Genomic DNA, 14332 nt, shown 5'->3' on the forward strand with positions numbered 1-14332 from the left:
TACGTATCCTACTATATATGATCAAAATATGTAGGTTAGATGAATTTATTTCCAATTACAATAGTTTATGTAATGACCTGAGCGAATGCGTATCATAATTAATTAGAAATCATCTTAAATGTAATTTTAAAAATAATTATTATAAAATTAATAATTATTATAAAAAATTTCATAAAAAGTTATAAAGTATTTATATTATCAGTGCATTCTAATTAAGTTTTTAATAATCTCATTTTCATTTATATTTTAATCTACTTATCATGATTTATTTGGTGGAATATCAAATTTATTATTATTTTTCAATATATTTTAATAAAATTGTGCTTTGTGTGCGTTTTATATATTACATAGCTTTCTATATTTTTATTTAAGTTTGAATATATTTTTTTTGTCTGAATAAATTTTTGCTTTTAGTTTTAATATACACACATATATATATATATATATATTATTTTTTTCTGTGATTCCAATAATCACTACAAGAAACATGCATTATACTATTATAGTATTCACAACGTCGAGTCGATCTCATACCCTCACTACTAACGTACGTTAACTTAAAGCGATGCTAATGATCCCTGAAGAAGCTCATAGTACTCTTGAGATTCCAGTTATTGACATGCACAGGTTGCTTTCGGTAGAATCTGGTACTTCAGAATTGGAAAAGCTTCACCAATCACCATGCTTGCAAGGAATGGGGATTCTTCCAGGTCTCTTTTATTTCTTTATCATTCAAATTAATTCTTAAATGTATAATACACATCTTAATTTCTGTTGGCTTCTGGATTCCAGACTTTAGATGCATCTAAAAAGGGAAATAAGAGAGTTATTTGAAGATGGGATACAACTGATGAGGATGAACTATTATTATCCACCATGCCCTGAACCAGAGAAGGTTATTGGCCTCACTCCCCATTCAGATGGAATTGGACTCGCTATTCTCCTACAATCCAATGAAGTTGAAGGTCTTCAGATAAGGAAAGATGGAGTGGCGGACCTACGTTGGCTTCAAGGAGATGCAGTTGTACCCTCATTTTTTAAAATTTATTAAATTTATAAATAAAATTTATATTTTTATATTTTATTTTATCTATTTATATAATTGAATTCATTAATTTTATTTTTTATAATTTATTTTCACTGAATTAAGATTTTGGATTTGTCATGGTGGAGTGTGTGAAAGAGTTTACAGAGAATCTGATTGAGTGAATCTATAAAATTGATTTAGGATTTTCTTAAATTTTTTTTTAACTTTTTTCTATTAAGTTATTGTAACTTATGGAAGTTTATTTTAATAATTTATGATTAAATGTATAATACAAATTTTCATTTAATGGAATCTTATTGAACAAGTATTCACTTAAATTATTTATTTAAATGCACTATTACAAAGTAAAAGAAATTAAAGTTTTGCAAAACTGATAATCATTAAAACCTAGCCTAACTGATCATTTTTTTCTCTTTTAACCGATCCATCATATTTTGTTTGTCGATTACGATTGCATTTGAATAATCTTTTTGAAAATTGTTGTATATTTATTGTTCTGTTTAATCAGAACTTGCTTTAGAAATTATTAAAAAAAAATCCGCAAAGGTTTTAGCTTTTTATTATATAAATTATCTAGTCATTTAAAAGTTTCAAGACATTTTTAATTAAAAATATTTTTACTTTATAAAAACACATGCAAACTAACAAAGAGTAGTAGACATGAGTTGTCGCGCTTTAACTAATAGTTTTGATTTTGACTCTAAAAATACAGTTTAACCAATGATTTCAAATATAAGTTCACATCAATGACATCAAAATAAATTTATTATTCATAATAATTATTCAAACTCAAATAAAACTATCTCTAGCCAAAAGATACATGTTATCTTGTAAAAAAGTCTAAACATATATTATTTCACCTTAACATTAATTTTATAAAAATAATTTTGTCAAATAGTATCCGAACACACATTTATGAATAGTTATAAATATATACTAGTCAAATAGTATCCGAACACAATAGAGATTTAAAGGTTGATATTCAGTCGTAACATGGTTTAAAATTTTGAAAAATTGACAACTAATTGGTGACCATTTTATAAATTGGCCCAACAATTTATTCTACTTCGGTCTGTCACTGAGTAGCGATTGAATTTATTTCAGTCACTAGTTAAAGAAAACATTTTTGTTGTTTAGCAATTGATGAGTGATTAAGGTCAAATAAATCACCGGTGTAACACTAATTATTAATAATGATCCACTAAGATTAAAATGTAACATTGATGATTGATTATGACCTAATAAGATTATTAAGTGTAATACTAATAATTGATTAAGACCTAATAATGTCTAATAAAATAAAATTGTAACACTAATAATTGATTAAGACTTAATAATATTCAAATATAATTGATCAAATCTTAATAAAACTTATGTGAAACACTTATGATTGACTAATGTCTAATAAATATCAATAAAATTCATGTGTAACACTTATGATCTTCAAGTGTCCAAAAATGTTGTCAGGCGGACACTTGGTTTCGTTAGGCTTAAGCATTTAAGTAACGAGGTGCAGAAACCTCTTAGATATAGCCATCCCCATTGACAATGATGTACTTTTCGGTATAGTTTTGTGCTTTTATACTGTAAGCAAAGAGTTCTACTTTCGTTAGGTAAGCCTTAATCATCTAACTTTTATCAATTTCAACACCTTGAATGATTCTTGTTAATTAGTTGTTGTCCATTTTTATTGTTCAAAAAGCTTTTGTGATATTTTATGTTGAAAGTTGAAACATAAAGTTTTAAATAGTAAGATGAGTAATCACTCTGTCAGCTTTTATCATTATCCCTATTCCTCACGTTTGCCCCGATCGGTAGGATTAGGAACATCAAGACTTTGATGCAAAATTTTATTTCATCTGAGTAGGGTGAGTCGGAATTTTTGTTTCTTAGTATTATTCAAATGTTGGTTGCCCTCTATACTAGCCACCATAAGCCAAATGTAAAAAACAGTTGATGCATATTGTCGAGAATATATAGCCCATTTCTAAAAGGATTTTGCAGTTAATTGTTCTAACCTAATTACGAAATACAATACTGTTTCATCTAATCCACCAGTGTCTCTAGACTTTAATTTGAGCTCGTAACTTTCTTTTCCCAATATCTTTTTTATCAAGGATATATTCATACTCAAAAGTTACTAAAAATCATGGAGACGTAGAGTTTATTGAATCAAATTTTATTTCTTTCAATATTTTATTTTTCATATACATGGTCTAGAATTCAACTTCAAACAATATACTTAAAAGAATCCAATTATGTACGCCATTTGTGTTGGACCTTTTGAGTCTCTTATTATCTTATAAGATACCAAAACAGACTAATTTTTAATGGCTAATTTTTACTCAAATAGCAAAATCCAACTTATGTTTTTAGCTTATATTTAGTTAACCAATAAGTTGTAGGTTTGTGATATTGAATTGGTGAATATTTTACACTAATGTCATGAGTAAAAAAAACTTATATTTAATGGGTTCAATTTTAATTGTGTACTCATGCAATAACTCTCAATTTCATTTTAAAAAATAATTTTTAATAGTTAAATAATCATAGTAATAATTGCTTATATATTTTTTTAAGGTAATAGTTGATTATATAAGTAACTTTTATAAACCCATTTGTTCTTATGGTAATTTCAAAGTGCTTAACTTTAAGATCCTACTTAAGCAATTTCATGGCATGATCTAATATCACTATGTTAAAAACTTAGTGACCCCATCATATATAATTATGAGAGCAATTTTTTTATTAAAAATTATTTTCTTATAAAAAAATTATTTTATCGTGGCATGTGTGAGTTGTTTTAATCCCATGGTATTTGAGTTCGACATTTATGAATAAAAAAAATTTCTATTTTCTTTTCTTTGTAGAAATGTTGTGTGATGTTTATTCTATTAAAAAATTTATTTCATGTTAGTAACTTGTTTATAGAAATAAATATCACACAAAAGACACATATAAATAACAAGTCAAGGAAACAATTTTATTTTAAGAGACTAGAAATAAGTATTACTCATTTTATAACTATTAAAAATATTTTTAATGTAAAAAATAGTATTTCAATAAAAAATAACATTGCTACATTTTTTTTACCTACTAGGATTGACAAGTGGTAAAGGTTTGGATAGATATACAAAATTTTAAGTTCATATATTCACAGTCACTGTTGTAAAAAAATAAAAAGACAAACAATTCATATATATGTATATATGTGTGTCTAAATTAATAAATATGTTGACATTGTAAAAGACTTTTAATTATATTATTTAACCGTAGATGGTTATATTTAATAAAAAAAAATTATTTTTATAATAATTATAAAATATTAGAAATGTTTTCAACCTTTCATGTGAATAGCTCTTATGATAATATTGTCTTATAATTATAACATACCGCCAGGGTACATTAAAAAGAAAAAAAACTTTTCTTGGAGAGCGTGGAAAGAAGACTCTATTTATTCGTTATTACATTGAGAAGAACATCAGAGGACATTAGACCCCCAGTGTTCTAGCTAGCCAAAGGCCATGGAAGAGATCAACACGAAACCATTGGCCACTTCTCTTCTGGTGCCATCAGTGCAAGAGTTGGCTAAACAGAATTTCTCTAGCGTTCCACAAAGATACATTCAACATCAACATGAAGACATGGTGCTCATCTGTGAAGAAACTAACAGTACGAGTAGCCTTGAGATTCCAGTAATTGACATGCACAACTTGCTTTCTATAGAAGCTGAGAATTCAGAATTGGACAAGCTTCACCTTGCTTGCAAAGAATGGGGATTCTTCCAGGTGGATCTCTTTAATTTTCTCCTTTTATCCTTCAATTACTTTTTAAACGTGGGTTTGTAATTGTACACATGCACTAACGTTTATTTATACATTTAATTGTTTGATCATGTGATTTTTCTTTTTTATAATTATTTTTTTAATGTAAAATATGTGTTTAAAATTTTTATTTGAGATTAAATAGAATGATGGAAATATATCACCATTATTGGTCCAAATCAACAAAACAAAGAAATACCAAGAAAGTCTAGCTTGTGCATGACTTGTTATATATAAACTCCCTAGTATAGGTGTTTTTTTTATTCCTACGAATAAAAAAAATCAACGAAGAAATATGCAAGAGTGACATTTTGTTTAGAGCATCACCAAAACAGATTACTAAACGTTGATTATATTTGTTCTCCACTTTCTGGTCTGAAAAAGTTAGCTATAAATAAGGAATTGAAATTAGATAATTCTGGTCAATATATTCTTCAAATCATAAGTTGATTTGAGTTTTAATATCTATTTTGTAGCTTATAAACCATGGAGTAAGCCCTTCCTTGCTGAAGAAACTGAAGTTGGAGATTCAGGACTTCTTCAACCTTCCAATGTCAGAGAAGAAAAAGTTTTGGCAGACTCCACAACATATTGAGGGATTTGGACAAGCATATGTAGTGAGTGAAGACCAGAAACTTGATTGGGGCGATATGTTCTATATGACAACCCTTCCAACTCACTCGAGAATTCCCCACTTATTTCCACAACTCCCTCTTCCTTTCAGGTTCTATTTCTATATATATGTGTGTGGCCACACACGTGTGGGTGTGTTTATATCATTATATTCATACTTGCATGCATGCTTACTCATAGCTCTTTGTCACGCAGAGACACTCTAGAGCTTTACTCATGCAACATGAAAAATATAGCCATGGCTATTATTGGCCAGATGGGAAAAGCTTTGAAGATAGAAGAAATGGAAATAAGAGAATTATTTGAAGATGAGATACAAAAGATGAGGATGAACTATTACCCTCCGTGTCCACAACCAGAGAAGGTTATTGGCCTCACAAACCATTCAGATGGAGTAGGTCTCACTATCCTCCTACATGTCAACGAAGTAGAAGGGCTCCAGATAAAGAAAGATGGTGTGTGGGTTCCTATTAAGCCCCTACCTAATGCCTTCGTTGTCAACATTGGAGAAATACTTGAGGTAAGATAACCATTCATCTACCTATAATTAATTAGAAAAGAGGCTATCTACTCGCCATGTAAAAAAAGTTTTGAATTCCGCTCAACATTTATTATAATAACTTATCATACTATATAAATAAATTTATTTATTGACTTTTAACATTTTAAGAGTAAAGATATTTATGAGTCGAATTTGATTATCTTCCATCCAATCAAAATTTGATAAGTTGAATTAGATTTGTGTATTTTTTTAGATCCGACCAAACCAATCTGATGATTGAATCGGGTTGGATTAATGGGTTTAAATATTTTATAAAACAAAATTAGAATAATAATTTATTTTTATTTAAAATTTTATAAGTATATAATGATCAAATACACTTAAAAAAAGATAAAAATCTGTAATAATATTTAACAAATAGAATTAATTATTTGAATGCTCCTATAATATTTTATTTTAGATCAATGTTATTAAATGGCTGCGATATGGCTACCATGACGAAATGGCATGACGATTTTTTTGCCAACCACCACAAGCATTTTGTGAAGGGAGGCCCGCTATTGAGACACCGTAGGCTGCAATAGCATGTCCATATGGTGGAATTCTGGCCTTCCGGCTTGTTTCATATTTTATCATCTCTCATTGATAACTTTGTTTTAGATAGAAATAAAATATTCTACTAGTTTGAGGTAATATAAACAAAATCAAGATAAAGATAAAAACAACAATCTTAAAAAGAAAAAAATCATGAATGGTATGGATTGAATCGGATTTTATCTAATAATTTTAATATTTTAATAAATTATATGAACTAAAAATTAATGTTTTTTTATTTAATTATTAATTTATATATAATAATAAATTTAATTATATAGTTTGAGTTGGATTTAATAAAAAAAATGAGACTCGTCACCCAATCTATTTATGATTGAATTTTAATTAGATTGGATCATATTTAACCTAAATACTTAAAAAATTCAATTCAATATATATAATTGGGTCGGATTAAATCACTTGTAAATCTAAACTCACGTATCCCCTATTTAAACATCATAACAATAATAATTTTTAATTGATTGTATAAAAGTATTTTATATTAACAATGCATAACTACTAAATTTATAAATAAATTCAAGTCATGAAATTCCACTTACATGATTAAAAGCAGCATGTTGTATAAAATAGCTACAATTGAATTAGTGATGGACAAACATTAAATGTTAGAGCTAAACTCATGCTTAGGACTGCTAAAAAATAATTGAATTGAACTGGTGTCAAATTGAACTAAATTGCGCTAAAAAATTGAATTGCTGTCAATAAAAAAATGAATTGAAATGATTAGTTTTTTACTTCGGTTTTTAAAAATTGAATCGCTTCTAAAATATGAGAATGAAAAATGTGAAAAATATGCTTCAAAATTAAATGTTTATTGAGAACAATTTGAATAGTTCGAAGCAATTTGGAACAGTTCTGGACAACTCGATTTAGTTCAGTTCGCCCCAACCGATACGCATTTTAGTTCAGTTTGCCGAATCGCTGTTCAATTTTATAGCCATTAAATTCAGTCAATCTATATTGCTCACTCCTACTCATGGTTACACAATTGAATAGAACAGTACATCATGATATATGACTATAAGAAAATTCAAAGTCTGAGGGAAAAAATAATTTTGAACATATAGTTTTGGTATTGATGATGATATTTTGCATTTTTCTGTTTTCTTTATGCTGTTTAACATCACATGACATGTTCGTTTTCATGTTTTATGTGGGAATCAGATTGTAACCAATGGGATATACCAAAGTATTGAGCACAGAGCAACAGTGAACTCTGAAATAGAAAGGCTTTCAATTGCAACATTCCACAGCCCTGAACTAGATGTGGTGGTAGGTCCTGTGGCTAGCTTAATCACTGAACAAACACCAGCACGGTTCAAAAGAATTAAAATGGAGGACTACTTCAGGGGTCGATTTGCTCGTAAACTTGATGGAAAGTGTTACTTAGATACCATAAGAATTTAATAGAGCATTGCAATCGAAGATTTGAAGTTGATAGAAACTAGCCATTGGTTTTACGGTACTGTCATGAATGGATCGATCGCCTTATATTTTTCTAACATATTTTTATCTTCAAGATTTATTTTATGTAATAATTAAAATGTCATGAATGGATCTCAGCCACTTATTATTGTTGCAAATATGCCAATAACAGCTACAACCGTGGAGTGCTTATTTCTTAATTTTTAGGAGTTCGTTTTTTTGCTGTTTTAGATTTCAGATTAGAAGTTATGATTTTCTTTTTAAATTTAAACTTATGCTGTTATGCCTACAAATAACAGATGTATCAGGTATGCTTGGTGTTCTTTATTTAGAGTTGCTTCAATAAAATAATATATACTTGTCTGCACATTACTTTTTCTTTCTCTCATAAACCCCAAAAACAACAATTATAAAACTACACGATGGAAAAAGATATTTGTCTTTCAAAAATAACAAATTATTGAAGTAGACCCCATATATGAAAAAAGGTGGTCTCTGGACCTAACCCATTTGCTAGATGACTTCACTCTTGGATTTCAGATTTTTTTCACTTTTTGGACTGATGTTATCTTACTCTCAGCATCAATGAACCATGGTATGTACCCAAAAAAAAAAAAAAACGAACCATGCTATTTTTTTCCTCGGTTTTCTTCTTTTACTTTCTTTTAAATTTGCCTTAAACCTTAAACTTCCTATAGTAAAAGTAAAACTCCTTGAGAAAAAGAAGAGAAATGATAGACAGAGACTTTTGTATATGAAATACTCACTTAATATTTATTATTGTATGATAGATCAAAGTACTTCCCACATCAATTCAAATTTGAACAGATGCCTATAATCGCTACATCGATTAATTTTATAATCCGACGTAAAAAGTTAATTTTTTTAAAAGGCGCGTCACCACGTTAATTTCTAAATCGACTGGTACAGAAAAATCAGACGTTAAAAGATACTTTTGTAATAGTACATACGTATTTATCTTCCAACAGTACTTGTAGTTCAAGTGTGGGATAGATATTTTGCTTGTTATTAACTTTGGATCGAAGACTTCTCATAATTAATAAAACTGCATAATTTGGACTGCTACCAGTTATTGGCTCGAGGTGTGTTTCAGGCAAACTAAGACCATGGAAAAGTTCTTCAACCCATCAGGGACTTCACTTTTGGTACCATCAGTTCAAGAGTTGGCTACAAGAAATTTGTCCACTGTTCCACAAAGATACATTCAGCATCAACATGAAGACATGGTGCTCCTCTCTGAAGAAGCTAATATTAGTCTTGAGATATTCCAGTTATTGACATGCAGAGCTTGCTTTCTGCAGAATCTGGGACTTCAGAATTGGCTAAGCTTCACCTTGCTTGCAAGGAATGGGGATTCTTCCAGGTGGGTCTCTTTAATTTCTTCTTTTTATCCTTCTATTTCTTTGTAACACATGACTCTGTTTGCATTAGTTGCCAGACAATGTGATTTTTCATTTTCATAAAATTGCTATTTACTATTTTTATTTAGTTATATGCTATTATTGGTCTTACTGAACAAAGAAATATATATACTAACAATTAATGCCAAGGATAATCCAACTGAAAAAGTTTTCCAGAGTGACATGACACTGATGGTTTGGACTTTGGAGTATCATCCAAAAACCTCAATAAAAGCCTTAGCTATATTTTTTCGTTCACTTTCTGGACTCTAAAATTTTGTTACAAATAAGGAAATCAGTTAATTTCAATATTTTTAAAATCAGAACAATAATAAAAGAAGTGAAGGTATTAATTCATAGTTTATTGGTTCAACATATTAAAATGTAGTAATTAAATTAATATTTTAATATTATATAATATTTTGAGTAATAAAATAATATAATATTATTAAACGTAAGATTTAAAAATTAAAATTGTAAATTACTTTAAAAACTATATTTTATATATTATAAAATAAAAAGTTAATAATTGACAAAATAATATATTCTTATGTGTAATATTTAAATATGTATTTTTATTTATCTTAAAAGTATTTTAGATTAAATTAAAAATAAAAAATATGAATTTTGAAAAGAATTCAAAATGATTTCTATACAAAATATTTTCTATTAATTGTTTACCAGTTCTCACCTATTCTAAGAATAATCAATTTTTAGAATCAAGAGGATCACTTGCTAGACCTTAGACCAATCGAACTGACCAATTTTGTATGATTTTAAAACAAGTTGATATATTCTCAATTTGAATATTAAGTTCATTAAAATTTTAATATAAACTTATTACAATTTTAATTTCTTTTTGTAGCTAATAAACCATGGAGTAAGCTCAGCCTTGCTAGACAAAGTAAAGTTGAAGACTCAAGACTTCTTCAACCTTGCTAGACAAAGTAAGCTCAGCCTTGCTAGATTCATATGTACATTAATATGCAAAACTATAAAATATTCTTGTGGTTGAAATTAATCAATGTTTCCATTTTAAATTTGTTTGACAGACTGATTATAAACATTGGCTAGCTGCACAAAATGGGTTGCCTCCTGTGGAAGAGTGGAGGGAAAATCTCTTACAATATTGCTTTAGGAAATTAATTGAATTCCCTGACAAATACAAAGACCAATGGGACGATGCTTATTGGGATGCCATAATTCAAACTACATCTGCTTCCCAAAATCAAAGATAATGTTTAGTTTCTTCTACCACATAAAAAATAAAGGATGTAGCCTTAAATTACTCAATGTTTAGTTTCATCTACCATATAGTTATTTAATGTATTTTTGTACAAATATCATTCTTACTATGTAAAACATTTAAGTGGATTTCAAATTGGTTCAAATGGTCAAATAATTATTATTGACATTTCTAATCAGCTTATTGTGTGCGAATTTATCTATTTCAAGTATATATTGCCAGCTGTCATAATTCTCCATTATTGACAGTGTCTGGGCTTTTCAAATGCAAATGTGAGAATGACGCCTAAGAAAAATAAAATAAAAGGGAAGCATTTTTATATAGTCAGGTGAGATAAAAATCTTTGTGAAATTGGTCTAGAGATTGACAATTGAAACTTTCCTATTTGAGATTATTCTCATTTGGATATACTATTATTGTCAAATTTTCAAAATGCAGTGGGAGTTTTTACTCTAGGTTTGATTCAATCATTTTTTTTTGAAAGGAGGTTTGATTCAATCATATATGTATATAATTGCATATTAATTATAACAGCCAATAATTCTTAATTGCGTTCATTTGTTATTAAATTACTTATAATGAATGAATTAAATTTGACCGGGTGAATTCAAATTTGACAAAACATTAGCGTTAATTGAGAAATATCATAATCAAATTTGGTAATGAAACAATGACCAATTACTACATTTCAGGCCACTCATTCACTTCTATCATTGCAAAATCTTTGCCTCCATATAGTTCCACAAACACTAGAATCTTATAAAAAGCCACTAAGAATGCACTAGCAATTACAATTCTAAATAATCTGAGAGGTTGTTAATTTATACACCTTTGTTGCCAATCTTAGTGATGGCAAAGATGCCACATTCTTCATCTCTTGCTATTGTTTTACTGTGTCTTTACATTAACATCTCTTTCTTGAATGCCCTTGACGGTGGTGGCTTTAGTGTGGAAATAATCCACCGTGACTCGTCAAGATCACCATATTATCGTCCCACAGAAACTCAATTCCAACGAGTTGCTAATGCATTGCGTCGTTCCATCAACCGTGCCAATCATTTCAACAAACCTAATTTAGTTGCCTCCACAAACACAGCAGAGTCCACTGTAATAGCAAGTCAAGGTGAATACCTAATGAGCTATTCAGTTGGAACCCCACCATTCCAAATCTTGGGTATTGTTGACACGGGTAGTGACATTATCTGGCTGCAATGCCAACCCTGTGAAGACTGTTACAACCAAACCACTCCAATATTCGATCCTTCACAATCCAAAACCTACAAAACCCTACCTTGCTCTTCTAATATCTGTCAATCAGTGCAAAGTGCTGCATCTTGCTCTTCCAACAATGATGAGTGTGAATACACTATTACATATGGTGATAATTCACACTCACAAGGCGATCTTAGCGTGGAAACCCTAACTTTAGGGTCCACCGATGGTTCTTCTGTCCAATTTCCTAAAACCGTTATAGGATGCGGACACAACAATAAAGGAACCTTTCAACGGGAAGGTTCCGGCATAGTTGGCCTTGGAGGAGGACCCGTATCTCTTATATCTCAATTGAGTTCTTCAATAGGTGGAAAATTTTCCTATTGTTTGGCACCGTTGTTTTCACAATCTAACTCGTCTAGCAAACTCAATTTTGGAGATGAAGCTGTGGTTTCGGGGCGTGGCACTGTCTCAACCCCTATAGTCCCAAAAAATGGACTAGGGTTTTACTTCCTAACCTTGGAAGCATTCAGTGTTGGAGATAATAGAATAGAGTTTGGAAGCTCTTCCTTTGAATCTAGTGGCGGAGAGGGAAACATCATAATTGACTCAGGTACAACACTCACTATTTTGCCAGAAGATGATTACTTAAATTTGGAATCAGCAGTAGCAGATGCAATTGAATTAGAGCGTGTTGAGGATCCAAGTAAATTTTTGAGGCTATGCTACCGAACTACATCATCTGATGAACTAAATGTACCAGTGATCACAGCACATTTTAAAGGAGCAGATGTTGAGTTGAATCCTATCAGCACCTTTATTGAGGTGGATGAGGGAGTAGTATGTTTTGCTTTCCGTTCAAGTAAAATTGGTCCCATCTTTGGGAACTTGGCACAACAAAACCTCTTGGTTGGCTATGATCTTGTAAAGCAAACAGTCTCCTTTAAGCCCACAGATTGTACCCAGGAGTGATCCGTTGTTGTTTGTTTTTCTTGGGTTGAATAATATGAGACAACGTTTCCCACATTATCATTTTCATTATATTATTCTCTCAATAAAAGGATTGGTTTTTTCTCTTACAATTATATTGCGTTTCTTTGATTATTTGCTAATAAACTATATATAGGTGAATTGTTATTTATTATATTCTATTATATACAAACATAATTGATGACTTATTAATTGCTAATAATTAAATATAATAGAAAATAATAAAAGATTAATTTGAATTAGTAAATTTGATTCAAATTTTGAATATTAATTGCTCGTTAAATTTATAAAAAAAAAAACTCTATCATTATAGGCATTGGATGATTTTTCAAATAATTAGGCTCGAGACATGCATTTTGTTTCTATGTGCCACTTAATTTGCATTTCGTTTTCTTATGTTACTGAATTTATTTAATTTAATTCCTGACATTTGAAAACCTATTAAACTATTATATTTAATAGGATTATATTTGTCTCTTCGTGTATTATTCCCATTGCGAGTTTGATAAGGAACGTTTAACTCAGCTGTGGATGGCTGGAAATTTTCTACAACATCCTCAACAAAGAGTGCAGGAGCTTGCTGAACAATACTTCTCAATGAATGCTTTGTAAAACCTTTAATTTAATATTGTAAAATCTCATTTTTGTAGTAGTGATTTTATCAGCATTATTATGTTGACTCTTGTGCATGTGTTGGTATATCATTTAAAAAAGAACATCGATATACATTTATTATTGTTTGAATGTATTGTATGTATGTATAACATGTGTTTTATGTCTCAAAAATAAAATTTTATTATGTAGTATCAATTCCTAACTTAATGAATTTTCATGTTTCGCATATCAATTTGGGCTTAACTTCTCTTATTAGAATCAGCAAGTCCAATTTCACCTTGATGATTTGGATCTTGATTTTGTTATATTGGAAGAGAAGTTTACTATTATTAATTATGTTGGTAACACCAAAGGAAAAACTCATTATAAAATTTGAAAAAAATCTAACAGACTCAATCTAATGTTCATGAGAATGATTGTCGCAAATAACATTAACTCAACTATCCCCAAGACCAAAAATACTAAAGAATTTATGAGATTAGTGGAAGAGTACTCTCAAATAATTGATAGGTCTCTTGTTGGGATATTAATGAGTACGCTAACCACGATGAAATTTGATGACTCATGTACTATGCATGAGCATGTCATTGAGATGACAAATATTGTAATAAGGTTTAAGACCTTGGAAATGACTATGAATAAAAACTTCCTTGTGTAATTTATTCTTAACTCATTAGTATGATACTTTTCAAATGAGTTATAATATCATTAAAGACAAATGGAATGCACGAGTTACATAGTATGTTTCAAGAGGAAACGAGATTTAAGAATCAAAGAAGTCATTCACTAAGCCACTAAGGA

General features: G+C 29.5%; 2 protein-coding genes across 2 annotated transcripts; both read left to right on the forward strand.

Annotated features, from left to right (window-relative positions):
- The first annotated feature begins 4468 nt into the window (after positions 1-4468).
- On the forward strand, positions 4469-8414 carry LOC100777788 (protein SRG1). Its single transcript, XM_003540470.5, has 4 exons — positions 4469-4836; positions 5349-5596; positions 5701-6025; positions 7787-8414. The coding sequence occupies exons 1-4, from the start codon at positions 4573-4575 to the stop codon at positions 8027-8029; spliced, it is 1080 nt and encodes a 359-aa protein (XP_003540518.1). The 5' UTR covers positions 4469-4572; the 3' UTR covers positions 8030-8414.
- A 3121-nt stretch (positions 8415-11535) lies between these two features.
- On the forward strand, positions 11536-13006 carry LOC100789696 (aspartic proteinase CDR1). The gene has a single exon (XM_003539584.4). The coding sequence runs from the start codon at positions 11564-11566 to the stop codon at positions 12896-12898; it is 1335 nt and encodes a 444-aa protein (XP_003539632.1). The 5' UTR covers positions 11536-11563; the 3' UTR covers positions 12899-13006.
- The last annotated feature ends 1326 nt before the right edge of the window (positions 13007-14332 follow it).

The sequence above is a fragment of the Glycine max genome, chromosome 12 (genome assembly GCF_000004515.6).
Source record: "Glycine max cultivar Williams 82 chromosome 12, Glycine_max_v4.0, whole genome shotgun sequence".
In the NCBI taxonomy this organism is placed as follows: Eukaryota; Viridiplantae; Streptophyta; class Magnoliopsida; order Fabales; family Fabaceae; genus Glycine; species Glycine max.

Coding starts and splice junctions, on each gene's coding strand:
- LOC100777788 (XM_003540470.5), top strand. CDS start 4,573: ATGGAAGAGATCAACACGAAACCATTGGCCACTTCTCTTCTGGTGCCA. Junction 4,837..5,348: donor AAGAATGGGGATTCTTCCAG/GTGGATCTCTTT, acceptor TCTATTTTGTAG/CTTATAAACCATGGAGTAAG. Junction 5,597..5,700: donor CAACTCCCTCTTCCTTTCAG/GTTCTATTTCTA, acceptor TTTGTCACGCAG/AGACACTCTAGAGCTTTACT.
- LOC100789696 (XM_003539584.4), top strand. CDS start 11,564: ATGGCAAAGATGCCACATTCTTCATCTCTTGCTATTGTTTTACTGTGT.